This window comes from Ylistrum balloti, unplaced genomic scaffold (assembly GCF_031769215.1).
Source record: "Ylistrum balloti isolate Yb309-2 unplaced genomic scaffold, AGI_CSIRO_Ybal_v1 Utg370794, whole genome shotgun sequence".
Lineage (NCBI taxonomy): Eukaryota > Metazoa > Mollusca > Bivalvia > Pectinida > Pectinidae > Ylistrum > Ylistrum balloti.
The window spans coordinates 1,380,133-1,397,973 of record NW_026782463.1 but is presented as its reverse complement, the minus strand read 5'-3'; the positions used below and the strand labels follow the sequence as shown (position 1 = coordinate 1,397,973).

Sequence of the window (17,841 nt, the reverse complement as noted above, 5' to 3'; positions counted from 1 at the left end):
TCTAAATGATGCACTTGAATTGAAGTAGAACTTATGTGTAAAAAGTGATTAGTTCTACATGATGATTAATACAGTTTTAAGTATTACGTGAACTTTGATATGACCCATACACATTCATTTGGCTTTATTGAGGAGCAATGAAGTCCGATGAACACATTTCAGATTCATAAGATTCAGTGTTGTCCAGTTTGTATGTTACAGGTATGTGTGAGTGGATGTAAAGTCAATAAAATATGTGGTACATTTTCATACAGCTTTGGTTTCTATAACACAACTATGTAACTGACAAAGACTTGAGGAACATGAATGAAAATTTTTGAAAACAAGAACCAGAGGGCATGTGTATTGCTCATGTGGATATGAAAGCAATATACACCGAATAAACTGATTGATTAAATCTGATTGATTGGTCAGATTGATTTCATTGCAACCTATAACAGATATCCACTGGCCAAATATTAGGACTTGGAGTCTCCTGGATTTTTTCACCAAGATTTAAAATTTTGTGAAGTTATTTAGGCGAGAAAATATTGCAAACTGCTGGCCAAATATAAGACTATTACCGTATTTTCAAATATTTAGCTCCCTTGATCTTCAAAGTAATGTCATTTATCAAACAATACTGATAACACTCCATTCTACAGTGTATGTAGCTACCAGTTATATATCAGAACCCAGCTGCTAACAGTTCTCTAGAAATTATGATGCTTCACCATTCTGTAGCTCACTAGCACAAAGCTGAAATAAAAGATGTAACATTTTAATACAATTTCTTAAATTTGTAAAATAAAGGTAAAGATCACTTAGATAATTGATTAGCCGACTATTCAAGCACTCTACTAACCAAACAATTCTTACATGTGCCTTTTGTTTTGATGGAAGTGTTACCATAACACAGTTGGCTTCTCGTGTGATTGGCGACTAAATGACTAAGGAATGGTACATACAGTTTACCGTGCACATTTGATTTAGGGTATTACCTGTCTAATGTAATAAAAATATATTAACACAACAACGTAAGCATAATCTAAACTCAAACTCCTTAAAAATAGGTCAAAATATTAACAAAAGAAAGAATTTCATGGAAAATTCTGCAAAAATACAAAGAGAAAATGTGCCAGAAGATTAAATGGCTTCTGCTTCATCGACGACACCCGCTGTGGTAATCTTGGTCAATCCAAGGAAGTAATGTCACATTATCAAATAAGAACAAGGTATACAACAACAGAACCAACAGGCAAAACTAACGAGCATCAAACATGTCCAGCTTCATATCGCACAAAGAAATAGAACATTTCATGATGGGATCACCAACCATGTGTTTCATCAGTTGACGACTTGTTGCACACACATGAACTGTCACCGTTGGACACGACTTGATTAGATTAATTTGTTTGATCTTTTGGACATGTTTTGTAGGCTCATTGACAGAGATGCACACCTTCAATTAGCATAAAAATGGATTTGTTTTAAACAATTATATCTCTTAATATCAATACTGCTTATGAAATATTAAAACATTGTAAAAATACTATGTGCAATCCAAATTATGCAGTATGTATACCAAATATGTTGATGACTTGAAAACCTTGACCATTGTCTACTACATATGCAGTGTAACTTCTACCTTTCCTGCTTACAAAACGAATTAAGCTTGCTTGATAATCATGGAAATCACACAAACATTTCAAAGAAAAAATGCTGGCTAATTCTTCAGTATTAAATAATAAGATTACCTGTTTAGGTTGAAGTTGCAATTGTACAGACCCTCTTTGTTTATATTAGATTACCAAACTTCACACAAATCTACATAAACAAAGTTAACGCTGGATCATCTGATTGTTCAACTAAAGCTCTATATCAAAGGTAGTCTATTTTGATACTGTATACTGCGGATGTATAGTTTATGAAATATGGAATTTTTTGAAGTCTGAAGAAATTTTTATCAATATTGAATATTCCATTCAGGCAAAAATCGTTTCTTCTAACAGAACACAATTTTCCTGCTCTCGATATGTCTTACTCCATGACAATTACATGACCTTCAGGTTCTGGTTGGGAGAGCTTTCACAGAAAGTTGAACAGGGATACAAGTATACATAAACTAAGTTAGTTATCATTTTTTTCTTTTTTTGAATAGGTAAGGCTTAGATGAAATATACTAAAAAAATTGTCAAAATTAAATTTTTGATTGACGTTATCTTCGTTTAACTGAATGTACTATGGTAACTGACTGATCCACTCTCATGGCAGAAAAAAACACATCTTGTCAAGCCCCTTTTCACTTTAAGATAACAAGAACTGGATAATGTATCTTCCAGAATTGAAAATCTTACGATTTTCTGCATCAGCCAGAACTTCCATCTAAGCTATATATTAAACGTAATGATTTTGATGATCATTGCGGTTTCTCTTTCAAGGAAAATCACACCCCTTCTTCTCAATCTTACAGTGTTTACATGTCAAACTTGATTTGATATTCTTGGTCTTGTTTCCAATATTCCAATTTACATCAAATGGTTTCATGGGATGCAAGTTGATGCAGATCATGGACAAGTTTTATGGTCTGCCATCTTGGATCTCAATTGGAAAAATCTCATTCCCTTGCGCTGTGTGCCAATAAAATAACTGAAATTGGGACACAAATGTTGTACAATTTTATCATTGGTCCTTGTACACCATACCTCTAAGCATTTCCCAGTTATGCCTCATTTTCAAAGTCACGAATATTGTAATAACCAAACCAATAGCATTTTAATGAGCATAAACCGCATCAAACTTTATATCACACAAGGCAATAATGAATTTCCATTCAGTTGTCAACGGCCGTCGTTCACATTTTGAAACTATGATCCTGTGTTGTCAGCTATTGACGTAAATATTGCAAAAATCCTGATGTTTCGAGAAACATTGTCAATGCAAATACAACATTAACACTATAGGTTGGGAAAGATATTGGAATGGAAAATTCACAAGTAGGAAATTTCAATCGTTATGCTTATGATACAACTTAGTGGAAAGTTGTATATTCAGATTTCATTGTATGTAAGGGATAAGGCGATGTTTTATTTCAAGTTTTTGAGATGTGTTCATAGTCAACAAAAATCTCGTTATTTAAACACACAGCACATTGTCAATTTTATCGAAAACCCTGCATGAAAATGTTTAAGACTATCCAACAGAAAGACAATTTCATGTTAAATTCAAATTTGACTTTTTATTTCTTTGATTGACAAATTACATGATCAGAAAACACTTACATAAACTGATTGTCTGGTAACATAAAATCGGGTAACTAATATTTTAATGACAAGGTACAGTCAGGTAGCCGATACTATAACTAATGGTTAGGTAACATACTGTAACTAGTGGTCAGGTAACATACTGTAACTAAATGTTGAGTAACTGTTACTGTAACTAGTGGTCAGGTAACATACTGTAACTAAATGTCGAGTAACTGTTACTGTAACTAGTGGTCAGGTAACATACTGTAACTAAATGTTGAGTAACTGTTACTGTAACTAGTGGTCAGGTAACATACTGTAACTAAATGTCGAGTAACTGTTACTGTAACTAGTGGTCAGGTAACATACTTAACTAAATGTCGAGTAACTGTTACTGTAACTAGTGGTCAGGTAACATACTGTAACTAAATGTCGAGTAACTGTTACTGTAACTAGTGGTCAGGTAACAAACTTAACTAAATGTCGAGTAACTTTACTGTAACTAATGGTCAGGTAACATACTGTAACTAAATGTCGAGTAACTGTTACTGTAACTAGTGGTCAGGTAACAAACTTAACTAAATGTCGAGTAACTGTTACTGTAACTAATGGTCAGGTAACATACTGTAACTAAATGTCGAGTAACTGTTACTGTAACTAGTGGTCAGGTAACATACTGTAACTAAATGTCGAGTAACTGTTACTGTAACTAGTGGTCAGGTAACAAACTTAACTAAATGTTGAGTAACTGTTACTGTAACTAGTGATCAGGTAACATACTGTAACTAAATGTCGAGTAACTGTTACTGTAACTAGTGGTCAGTTAACGTACTGTAACTAAATGTCGAGTAACTGTTACTGTAACTAGTGGTCAGGAAACTGATACTATAATGTTAAGTAATTGATACAGTTACTAAATGTTGAGTAACTTACTGTAAATAAATGCCAGGTAACTGGTACTGTACCTAGTGCCAGATATATGCCACATCGCCAGTTAGGGGCTGATGGTGAGGCAAAAAGGGTCAAACTGATTGAATTTTCAAAACAAATCTTCTCAACAGTCTGATATGGTAGATTGCAAAACTCTTCATGGATGGAGGGTCTTCTAGTGCTTTACCAAAATGGTCAAATTTATTACCAAAGAGCCATGAGGAGAGGGTATTTTTTTTACAATAGCTTTAATTGAGGTCAGTTTCAATTGTCTGTTTTGATCATTTTTAGCCAAGGTGACCATCAAGGCCACCAAACCTTGTGTGAATACAATTTTTTCTACTCAAACACACAAAGGAACGCTGGTTTTAAAACATGATTTCGTTTTATTACTTCACTCAAATATGATAAATACTGTACAAATAGTTATATATAAACAAATGCCTTTTAACGGTGGATAAAAATATGCACATCGGCACTGTGCAAATATATCACAGACATGTGCAAACAACAAGCTGACTGAAGAACGGACGTAAACAAAACGTCTAAGCAACAATTCTAGGCAACACAAGTTACAGAAAATCTAGTATCTATAGAGATTCTTGTTCAGTATTTATTAAGCTACATAAAATATGAAATTGTTTCTAAAAATCTTCCTGTTACAATTAAACAAATTTGCCATTTTCTTATTTTTTAAGAGTCTTTGTCTGATATACAAGTAAATATGCATGTTTCTTCAATAATTTTCATTCAAGAGGCCTAAATTTTATGGTTTGTTAAAGAATTCACAGAAACAGTCTCGTACTTGAAAATGAAAAAAAAAAAAATAAATATAAGTGATTCCTTAATGATTTTCAAAAATGATTCCACGCAACCACACACCATAATAGACACTGAAGAAAAAGATGACATTTTAAAGTTCAACCTTCCATTAAACATTTTTGATAATCAAAATACTGAGTTTTTTTTGTTTATGACTAATCATCACCATTATTCTATAAGCTACTAAGAAGATCCAGACAAAAGATTGAAGAAATTTGATCCATATGTAAATCATAACTTAATTATTAACTTTGCATTTTTAATTAAAAAAAAAAAAAAAAATCGACTAGCACTTATTTAACTTTGGTAAGAATACATACTACTTTAACATTACATCACCTAAACTTCAATTCAATGAACCTATGTCGCATTCTTCAGTATTGAAAAATGTATAATTCCCTATACAAACAAGCATTTAAGTTACTAAGTGACATAGCAACTTATCGGACGTTTCAGTCCAAATGATAAATAAGTCTAAGTGTGCTCATGATAAACATTTGACATGTCTAGTGATAAACTTTATCACATTGGGTGAAGAGCAAATTCTCTACATATTTGTAACCATTTCTTGCATGGATAAGCAAGCAAAACAAACAAAGATGAAAATTAAAAAAAAAAAATAAGAAGTAAAGCGTTACTCCATCATATCAAACAGGAGGTATTTCACAGTATATCGCAGGTTTTTAACATTGCTTTCTCCACATTTCAAAGAAATGTGTAAAATACTGAAATTGTATCCAAGGACTTTTTATACAGTTATAACCATTTATCCTTTTGTGCTGTTGATAATCCTTGTTTTCATGGCTTAATAAATGTGTGCTGTAATAAATCACTTAATGTACATACATTTCACAAAAGTTTTAATTCCAAATATCTGAGGGAAGATAAGGCTTGTGAATAAACATCAGTTCTTTGCAGATTCATAGACTCCATGACCAAGTTTGCCTTTTCTAGATATTTGGTCAGATTCAAAATGTTCATATCCTTCTTTTCTTGCACCTTCTGAACGGAATGTTTGTAGAGATGCCTTGGCCTGTAAGAAAAAACAATGTCAACAATTATCAAAACATACAGATTTTCTGCATTGACTTAATACCCATATGTCACGAACTTTGTTGTTAGTTCCAAAATTAATATAATGGAACTGCAATAAAAATATTCTACAAACTGTAAATGACAAGTAACAGTGATGCATCATAATCAAGCCATCACAATTTTTCTCCTTTTTCATTCTGGTTACTTTCAATATTAAAAACACTTACGTTTTTCTTGAACTTAGGTAACTGCCAAAGTGGGGCTTGGTCAACTGGATTCTGGTACGTCCTCAGCAGTGATGCTCGGGTCTCGTAGACTGTATTAGGGTTTCTTCGTTGCTGTTAAAAAAATACAAAATCAGTTGCCGAACTGATGGTACATCACTATACTCGATGAAAAAGGACAAACTAAATGACTCATTTGCCATTTGATATGAATACCAAGTTTCAGATATCTTGATAAGAAAGCTCCTTGCAGCTTTTCCTTTTGTATGATGTATTGTGCCTTGTATCATGTCCAATTAAATGGTATTTAGATATCTTGATAATTCAATCATTTTTTTTTAATATTATCAATGTTAAAGTAAAGATAATGTTTAAACAATAAGCAGAGCTAGTAAATGAAAAATGACAAGAAAATGAGTTTTATGGAGTTTCTCTTACGCGAGTTTAATTGCATAGCAGTTTATTTGATTTGATATCAATGTAAAAATAAAAATCTACAATTTGTTGACAGTATTATTAATGAATTAATAACACATAGTTCAATCATTTGATTACCAGATTTCAGCCTAATCAGAGAAATTACAAATCTAACTACAAAAAAAAAAAAAAATTGAATATACAGTATATATCATTCATCGCCTGTCCACATCACATATCAATATTGTAATGGAGGATTATCAAATCTATTGGAGCTATAATGTATCAGTTCAAGTGGCAGAAGAGGTACATGTGCTACTCAAGCAAACCATGTAGAGGTTGATAACAAAGATAGGTAATAGGGCTAGTAGAAATTATATATGATCAATATTCATGAGTTAGTGGACCTCTAATTTTCAATTGGAAACAGTAAAAAGTATAGGCAGGTCATGGCATTTTATTTGATATTTACCACGGCCCCCCCCCCCCACCCCCCCTAAAACAAATTCACACATCAAACAGTGAAAAATTGTTCAAACAGGAAACAGAGATAAATCTGGGTGAAAGACTTCAGAAATTTCAGTAAATTGTAAACAGACCAGTGTAGTCAACTGCTAACTTGAACTTTACGTTCCCAAAGTAGTTGCGTCCAACCGTAAATGTAATTGTGTTGACCACAAAAATATACTGCATTTAAATCAAACGTCATTATCATCTAGGTGTTGTGAACACAAATCGATACCAGTTAAATTACTTTCAATATGAATTGACTGTTTGAGTAGCTTAAAACTAATATCAATTTAGCTGCTAAGTAAACACCTTATACAAATATTATACTTAGTTGTGTGATGTATGCAATTATAAGCTGTTCTATATAAACTACATATATAATGCATTTTATTATCAACAGAAGTATATTTGCAAAGATAATATTTTCAAAGCTGAATACTTAATCAATCAACGGACTACATTTATTGTGACTTATATTTTCTTGAGTATCACATCAAAGAATAGATCAACTAGGTTTTCACATAACACTGTAACACTGATTATAGTGAAAAAAATAACACTGAACATTAAAATTCTAGCAAAAGTGATGTAGCAGACTCATTTATATACATAATATATATGTGTGTGTATATATATATATATATAAAGATGTAATTTAAATATTCTATGTGTATCAATAAAGTATTTGAAAAGAATAAAATCAACACGACATATGTATTCCGTTAACATTTTCAGGCCTACTTTTGTCTTATGTAGTATATACGACGTCATAATGTCGTTACCATGACATTATTATAAATGTATCACCTGAAGATGGCCGTTAGGCCTGAAAATGTTAGCGGAATACTCTTATCGTGTTGATTTTATTCTTTCCAAATATATATATCTATAAATAGAATAAATACGCAACAGTAAGCTTATTCTATAATAGTATATGTATTCTAAAGAAATCTACAAATCTACTTACTTTACAATATATAGTATACTTACATGTAATTAACATGTACCCTATCATACATATTCTACATCATTACATTTACTCTACACTAATATACAGTGGTAGTTACCTTCAGCTTCATTGGTGGAAAGCATGGGAATAAAAACTAAGATTTAGTTATTTCTGTGTACACATATTATAGATAGAGGAGTTCAAAGTCAAGCTGTTGGGTAGAAGGAATGGTTGAAAGCATTATATATCAATAAGTATTATAGACAGGGATAATAGGATATATTAATTCATACTGTATTGTACAACAATTACAATTATGGCATTCAATATGCACAGACTTATACACAATGCATTGATAAAAAGAAGAAAGTAACTAGCAAGTTCGCGTGATTCCATCAATCTATGCTTCAATCTGGTAGAACAACTCGGATATCAACTGATTACTATATATATTTACTCCTCTGCACATGCGTTCTATTATAATTTAATATTATGTTGACAAAAGTATGGATTGGTGCATGCATTCTGTTATAATTAAATCAATGCCATGTCAACATTGGTATGGATTGATTAAGGATATTTCCATTTGCAGAAGAATTGTTTTTGGAAAAACAGACATTTTGTTTTTTTAAACCATACTTTTTTCTTTTGAAGTTTACAATACTATAAAGACAGAGTAAATATTTCTCAATTATTTAAATGATTAACAATTCAAAGAACAGACTGAACAGATAATATAACAAAGGGTCCACATTTGTATTTTGTCGAATGCAGTAATTGTATATATTTGGACTTGCAGCCCCTCTCCCCCCTCTACACACCCGTCATATGAAGATGTTTAAAAGGCTAAAGATAAACAAATATTCTACAAACATATTCCAACATGCATAAAGAGGTGATAAGGTTAATGTTTTATATGTTAATGTTTCTCGTGACAAACTTTGTTCAATAGAGCTACATATTTATCCATGCATACATATGACATCACGTATGGATAATATTTATATATTAAAATGTGATTTGACAGTATTACCATGCAAAAATTTAGAATATTTACAATACTGAAATATACTAATGAAATACACTAATAACAGCTGGCATGTCTATATCATGTGCTTATTAAAACTACTACTCAATTTTAATGATTGCCGGTGTTATCAGTTTGCCCTAGGTTGTTTCAATTTCAAAACATCAGATTCTTAATTTATTTCTTAATGAATACAAAATCTAACTACAGCGTTAATAATGTAAAGATTAAAACGCGTAACTGATAAGACACAATCTGTTTTGTGTTTCCACTTTACGGACATAACAATTTTTGAACTCTTTTGCAAGGTTTCAGCCTACACAGCTTAGCTAACAAAGTCCAATCACTGCCCATCAAAGAATCACGTAGCAGAGAAACCTGATGATTAATGACCAGTTAAACTTGCACAAAATATGAAAAACTATCATGAGACATGTTTCTTTTGTAGTAAATATCATCAATAATTAGGGTATCAGACAGAAATTTAATTATATTTTTTTTAGTTAATAGTATTGACAAAACAGAGTAAGGGTAAAAAGTCAGTCTCATCACCAATTACTGGTGTTAAAATGGTAGCTTTGTTGTGATTATTCCGTTTTTACCTGTAGAGAAATCATCCTACAAAAAATACACTCGTGTTTCACAAGTTTGATATTAAGCAATAGATAATATCAATTTTAAAGAGAAAAAAGTAATTTAATCATAAATGCTTTTGACATGAATTCTTTTTTATTTAATCTGTTTGCAATTAATGATAACTGTATGATGTTTTATTTGATACCAAACATATCCTTACATGTACCTTACTGGATAAATTTGTATTTTATACAATCTTTGATATAAAGTTTCAGTAATCATGAAAAATACATTGTGTAAGCCTATTTAATGTAATTACCTAGTTTATACGGGGAGCAGCAAGCTACGACAGCAACTACAGCATGTAATGTAATATGGGCAGAATCAAAAGCTCTCATGATATTGTGAATCACACTAGTATAGCTCTTCTTGTCATATTGTCATAATCATATTTGACAAAATTTGATGATATCTGATTTCCTGGTTATTAGCTGTACATGCACATTCAATAACCATGCTTAGATATGTCACTACACTAGTCATATAACAGTACAATGTTTACCTTCAACATCTTGAAATGTTCCCTTTTCTTCATTGGTTTACACAAAGAAAATAAATGAAATGAACAAAAAAGGATAGGAAAAAGCGATATATGGACATTTTGTTAAGTTATCAATTGTACTTAGTTGGCTAAAACAGGCTTATTGCCATATCATATGGATGTTCTTTCATTTAAAGCATAAAAAATCGTCCACAAGGCTCTGACAATGAAATGATGCACACTTTTAAAACTATTCTGTTTAAATAATCCTTTTTTTCATTTTGCTGTTTTGTAAAGATCCTATATCAGGAGTAGAATTTTGGATATTGTTTGTATAACTCTCATGAAATTAAAAGATCTGAAGGACCTTAATTGGTTTTATTCTTTGATCAATAATTTGGGAATGTATCCTGACGGATGACAATGTACCAGACAAAGTATGCTGCTATAACAACACAAGTGAAGAAACCAAACCGTGAAAGAAATGCTTCCTTCTGAATTCAATGTAACAGATAATGGAAGACTTAAGTTGCAAAATATCAAAAAAAAAAAAAAAATAAATAAATAAATAAAAATAAATAATCAAAATTAATAATAAATTGCATTTTATACACATATGAGATGTAATGACAAAACCTCACTGGATTAATGCAGTAATGTTATATGTTTATCACATGCATTAAGTAATTATCTGGTACTAATGCGATTACCTTCTTGGTTAAACGATGGAATAGTATATTTAACCATTTTTAATGATCCTGGTTGCCTGAGTTTGGAATATTAGGGGGCACAAATTAATTGAGTTATTTTGGGATTTCATGTACAGAGTCTACTACGGAGATCATACATTATGTATCCCATGATAAAGCACTTAATATGTCTTCTCACCCTTAAGTACTGTTATATTGTTGTTACTATTAATAGGTACAGATAGGAAAGGCAGACTTGGTGAAGCCATGTCGAAATAACCAGTTTAAGTATTTTTAGAGAACAAAAGAGTGGAGAAAAAAAATAAGATTTCTCTGTAGTTAAGAAATGATAGAACACACTCTGTCATTCCTATTGAGAAACTACTGTCATATAATTCTTAAAAAGTCGTTGAAATAACTTGCAGATGGTATATCCGTTACCAAGATCTCCAAATCAAAATAAGGCACTACATTTGAACTCGGTAAATTGCAAAACCAAAATAAGGATAGTGTGAGCAGGTTGAAGTATTAGGTGCATCGAGATAATACATTGTACAGAGATGTTGCACCTTCGTACTCTCACCACAAAATGGTACACCAACCATACCCACAACATGCATGTGTATCAATACATTGAGAGTTACAAAACATGCAGGCTGTACATATGTTCCATAAATCAGAAGATTTGGTTTCTAAAATAGTTTTCCATAAATTTCAAATGCAACTTTTATGTAAAGTTTGATTTTATCATTTCTTGAACAAAATTTTAGAAAAGGTTAAACAACTTTGACAAATATCCATAATAATGTTTTGATGTTTTCAATTTATGATTTCTGAGTACAAAGTGTGGTGGGAATGCAGCAATGGCACCTCAAATACAGTGTACAACTTAATCCAACTCACTGTACTGGAAAATCCTGCTGATCTAGGTATAATGGGCGCACTCTAAATAGGACAAAATATTCTCTGTATATCAAAACTGTGCCTCCATTCAAAAGAGAGAGATAATAAAAATTATTCTATTGAGCAGTTAGTCTGTGAAGATACACTTGTAACTATTGTGGTATTGTGGCACATATAAGAGACTCCTAATATCTATTGAACTTGCTTGGTATTAAAAGGAAGACATTTTTACATACATCTGTACATAATTCCTTATACATCTTATATAAAACTTAAAAAGTAGGAACTAATAAAAAAAATTCAAGCTATATATATATATATACAACTTGGTATGAAAAATGCAGATTATTTCTGTCAGTTATTAAGTAAATAAATAAATCAAAACTTTCATTTGAAGAATAGAGGGCTGAGGATACATAGTCACAAGTAATTTCTACAGACTGGACATTATAGGAACAATATCTCATTTGATATAATCTATATAGATAACTTTATGACAAAATAATATTAGCGTCATTACTTAAGCTGAGCCAGTCACTCAGGAACTCTCTCAACAACCAACCAAAACAAAAAAATCCTAATTTGATAGTGAAAATACATATTGTGGTATTTCGTTTCTTGAGGAATCTTGGGATAATTTTTAAAAATTGTGAATTCAGTCAAAAAAATTATGTTAATGGGTATATTTGTAAAATTACCTTGGATTCTTCTTGTCTCTTGGTGAGCTCCATCTGACGGCGTGACATCAACCATTTATCTTGGTATTTGTGTTCTAGGAGGTCAAAAATTGGTGTGGAAGGCCTGAAAAGAAAGGATTCCTGAATGATGTATGTGTTTATCACAAACTTTTCAGAATGATTAAAAACAAAAAAATACAAGTAGTAACTTGATGAAACAGTCGTAACCTTGTTGAGATATATCACCAAATGTTTTCAATACATGGGGTACTAATATCCATGATTTGTTTAAATCAACAGTAGCATGTTTTCTGTTTATGAGTAATGGCTTGCTGTCAGTACATATATTTTACCTTGTAGAGATACCAAACACCATAGTGGGTGGTATCCTTCTTGTACGGCTGTGTGTGTTTTCATCCCCAGCTGTTTTCCTCCTCACATCATGAGTTGCTCTAAATTTGTAATTTTCTGAAGCTGTTACAAGACCAGCCTGCACTGCAGCTTTGTTTAATACCATGAAATCTCTATCAGTTTTCTTTTCCTTACGAGAGAAAGGGAGTGTTGTTGATGCTATGTTAGGTTTCATTGCTGGCCATCCATGAAGAGCTGCAACAGAAATGAAAGTCAAATGTCAAATACAATATAATATGGGACATGTGATTTACATTTAAGAAACACTTTGGCATCACACAATAACAAAACAAATAATGACGCCTCTAATCTTATATCACATCAACTACATACCAGTATATTACTTTGTTTATCTGATAAGCCCATGCTTGGTAATTAAGCACATCTATTTCTGTTCAGTAGGATTATTAATCAGGTTTATTCATAGACTAAAAGTCAGAGATATATCATGTTTACCCCTTAGCTTGAGCTAATCGTGCAATATGGTTAGGATGAATTTAAAGAGAATCTCAGAACAGATAAATTCACATCATTTAATCGTCCAAGAAAGAACAATTATCACAGGTCTCTAAGTGGTCAGAGTGGTGTTGAGTCGCAGGGCTGACCTACATGTAATTATCAATACGAACTTAAATGATAATAGATCTTACTAACACCAGAGCAGGTCCATTAGACGCATACATAGAAGTTTATTTACAATGTTCTTATGAAATTTGATAACAACCTTTGGTTCAACATCATATATTTCAAACCTTGAGCAAAGTAAATATTATAACACTATCAGCAGAATTTATGATGTTGACCTAAATTGCAGTAACATTAAGACTACTCTCATTGAAGCATTTTATTATAAAATCAAACAAGGTCACCACCTTTTGTATTTCTTTCATTACATTTCATGTACACATATGAACATGCTTTTTTTTACAGTTCATCAACATTCCACTTGGTAAAAGTTTACTTTGATGAGGCTATCAGCTGTATTAATCTTTGGTTACATGTGTACCTAAGATGTTTTAACTAAGAATATCTTTATTGATCTGTAAAGTTTTCATCAATAGGTGTCTGTTTCAAACATACTCGTATATAGAGATTAACTCAAGGTCTCCCATTGAATATCATATACAAGTATATATATATATATATATATATATATTATATTTATACTGTCAGTGGAGTATATGTATATATCATGAAAATAACAGACTACAAACAAGTTTAGAACTCACGTGAATGATGTTAAACACAGTGGCTAAATGATGATCAATATTGAATAAGCTGTAGATTATAACTAAAATTGAGGTGTTTACATTAAGAGTCATTCTGACCACTGGGACTAATTGGCACAACTTAATTCCCAACCCACAGGCCATACATACATTATGTGTATTATAGTTACTTTAATACACACACACATATATACATATATATATATATACATATAGAATCTAGTAAGTAATATCGACTGGTATAGTCCAATATTGGTACAGGGGCAGGTTGCCTCGAAAATTTGACAATTCACTTGCGTGTACTGTTGCTGATACTTCATTGATCATATAGATATATATGGATCATGGGTAGGAAATTAATGCCAAGATCCTGTAATTCTCACCATCAATGTAATTCTACCCGAACATTCATTATGCATTTCAAAGTTGATGTTTTAACATTATTTGGGTGGAAAACAAATCAATGTCACTTAGAAAGAATTTGCTACCATTTCTCTTTACATCTCAAAGATCATCAATTTCTGTTGGTCACTAACAGCCAACCTTAAACATTTTGATGGAAATGTCAGTAACAGGGCCCAAGCACATGGAACACTATATGAAAATCTGTAATTTTTCAACACTATTTCGTGTTGCGTACTTGACAATATAAATCCACTTTGGTGTAACACCTAGATGAACTTCTACTTTAAATGCAATATAAGTATGTGTATCAGTATTAAGAGATATAGAATTTCATAACCAGTTCAGAAGCCCATAGACAGACTTTAAAGAAACCCATTTTGCAAACACAGAACAACTCATGTTTGTTTGTTGTTTTTATAAATAATTATCTATCAACATGGTGGGACCTAAGGTAGCAGTACACAGTTTCTCGGTGTGGCCATGGGTGATTTTTTTGCTCATTAGATTACCCCATTATAAAGGTTTTAATTAAAAATGAAAAAAAAAATCCTTGCTAAAATTGGTCCTGTCATGTTAAAGTGGACAATGTGGGGTTTCATTTTTTTCAGGATAATATTTTAGCTTTGTGTTGGAGATTACTATTTGGGCAGTCTCGAATCTGTGTCTACGCACCAAAAACTAGCTTTACAGGAAGTGAAATTTTCATAGTGTTTACATGTGGTCATGTTATGAAGAATTTCCGAGTTGGAATTTGCTGAAATGTAAGTACTTTGTTACCACGACAGTGTTGTTGATTGTAAGATAGGTGATTAGAATTAAATTTCTCCTAGAAAGTTGTAGTGTTGGATTGGAATTAGCAGTATTTTTGCATTTTTAGCATTTTTTCAGTAGGTAACCATGACAATCAAATGTCAGAAATCAGAGGAATTTTTTTTTTTACACAAATTTCATCTCTCTACTGTTAATGTAATTGTTATACAGTTTATAAATATATATACATGTAATGATGTATTTTTCATAACCAATCTGCTATACCTGTATATCTCAAACATGACAAATAATTTCAGGAAAAATGCAAATTAACTGTTTACTGCTACCTAACGCTGACTTTGATATGACTTAACGAACCCTAACATGTTAAAATGGGAAGTACTATTTACCATCCTCAGCACCTCCTTGACGTGGTTCTAGGGGACGACCATATACAAAATTTTCTGTTGGTGCTGAGCTGTATCCTCGCCTTTTGGGTCTTCCTAGTCGTGTCTGTAAAAGTGAATGGTTATGAAAGTAAAAGATTTTACCAAAAAATTTCTTAAATTTAAAAAGAGGAATGGAATCTCGTGTTGGAGAGCAATCGAGAAAAGATTTTGCAACCTTAGGTGTAGATCTTCAGTGTTCTCTACTCAGGGAAATTTGTTGCTATGGTTGTGTCATTGAGTCTAAGATAGACACATTATACAATATACTTTGATTTTCATGCAGCCTTTCTGACCTATGACAGATGACAGGGGCTGAGAATGCATTTTGTGAGCCTTCCAAATGTTGAGTCAATAAAAATGTCACTAGGCAGTACTGCAGCTACAAGGAGACCCTGCTGGCTACTTAATTCACTTGTAATAGTATTAATTTACTTGAACAACAGAGCTGAAGACATGTATACGGAAATCTTTTCCAATCAATCGAGAAAACTTTTTCGTAATGATAACCTTCATGTACATGATTTTGAAATAATTTTTAGTGAAAAAAAAACGGATACTGTGTACATGTGTATGTTTTCTCTGTAAAAAAAAAACACCATTGTATTTTTCTTAATCAGAATGGAAGTACATTTATAACAAGTTAAATTGAATTTTCTTCAGGCTACTATGCAAACCAGATGTTAGAGGTTATGACAGAAATATGTCTGGGTATGGACGTATGTTCGTCAAAATGTCTGCAGCTCTGGCGTAAGGGACATGGAAATCTCGGACAATACAGTAACATCAAGATTCAATTGGTTACGTAGTTCCTAAAACCATTCTTCATTCAAATGATTGAACATTATAATATGAATGCGAAATCAGAGACGAGCACATGGAGTTTAAATCACATTGTATTTAACGTAAAGCAAGTATGAAAGCATTTAAGCATGGCCGATTCTACAGTCATTGGAAGTGTTAAATAAAATCATTTCAACTTACTCTCAACAACAATTCATTGTTTAACATCGTCTCTCTGTTTGCTCCAAGTTCTCCAGTCGCTGTGTAAGCGTAGGGGTTCTGAGACATTGTATCCGCGGCCATGTCTGACTATGACGTTAAAAGTCCTCCTGTTGTTAGATTGATTGTTTATAGAAAATATTATACCGTACAGGAAGCCATGTACATTATCACCATAGTGACAATAATCAACCTCTAACTTCCGGTGAAGCGCCACCTGGTAGAAATAGAAGGGAGGTAACTGCCATTTCAGTCGACGTTAAAAAGAGACATGAAATAAAGATAAAAGATATAAATACATTTATCAAATTATTGATAAAATGTTTTTAGCAGTAAGCATGCTATTTACTTTTGTGTTAGAAAAATAATTAATTAATGTCCTTTATATATTTTATTTTACAAGATGTCAGAACAATAAAAAAATAATGAATGATGGAAAAAGAAACTTAAAACTTAGAAATTTGAATACAGGTAGTAATTGCAAATATGAGTCAAACCGGAAAAGAATGAAACGTCCTGAGCTCGTTAGGCAGACTGTTCTATACCCCTGGCCACCTCAAAGCTAAGTTTGGTGAGGAGTAGGTAACTGTTACAAGTGTTAACAGTAAAGTTGGAGCACAATCCAACTGATGAAACTTGAGAAGAAGTTTGAAATAGGTGTTGCACAGGTAAACCACGATAGCGCAATCATGTAAACTAAATGGCCTCTCTGGCTGCCATGTCAAAGTTTTGGCAAGATCGACAAATAACAACACTACCTTAAGCTACCTTCCTTAACATTTCCACCATTTTTTAAGTCCTTGGCACCAGTGGGACTACAGAAAAAGTTTAGAATATGTTTTTCAAGATGGCGACCATCTTGAATTTCAGAACAACCTGAAAAATAACAACATCTGTAGTTTTAAAGGAAGTCTAGCCCATAAAAATGAGAATACTGTTGATAATGGTAAAACAGGAGCTTGATGTTCTTAACACATTTGATCTCTGTAACCTGGAAGTTGGCAAAACTCATCCATTGGGACAAACTTGGTTAACCTTTCATTAAAACATTATTACTGTCTCTAAAATTGAGTC

General features: G+C 32.1%; 1 protein-coding gene across 2 annotated transcripts; it reads right to left on the bottom strand.

Annotated features, from left to right (window-relative positions):
• Positions 1 to 5,639: 5,639 nt before the first annotated feature.
• Positions 5,640 to 16,915, bottom strand: LOC132558525 (cilia- and flagella-associated protein 77-like). Of its 2 annotated transcripts, XM_060223096.1 has the most exons (7): positions 16,750 to 16,915; positions 15,730 to 15,832; positions 12,878 to 13,130; positions 12,546 to 12,648; positions 11,848 to 11,889; positions 6,239 to 6,349; positions 5,640 to 6,009 (listed from the first exon to the last, which is right to left on the bottom strand). In XM_060223096.1, exons 1-7 carry the CDS (start codon positions 16,849 to 16,851, stop codon positions 5,881 to 5,883), a joined length of 843 nt encoding a protein of 280 aa, XP_060079079.1. In that variant the 5' UTR covers positions 16,852 to 16,915; the 3' UTR covers positions 5,640 to 5,880. The 2 variants fall into 2 exon arrangements, with proteins under 2 accessions (XP_060079079.1, XP_060079080.1); XM_060223097.1 differs by lacking the exon at positions 11,848 to 11,889.
• Positions 16,916 to 17,841: the final 926 nt, after the last annotated feature.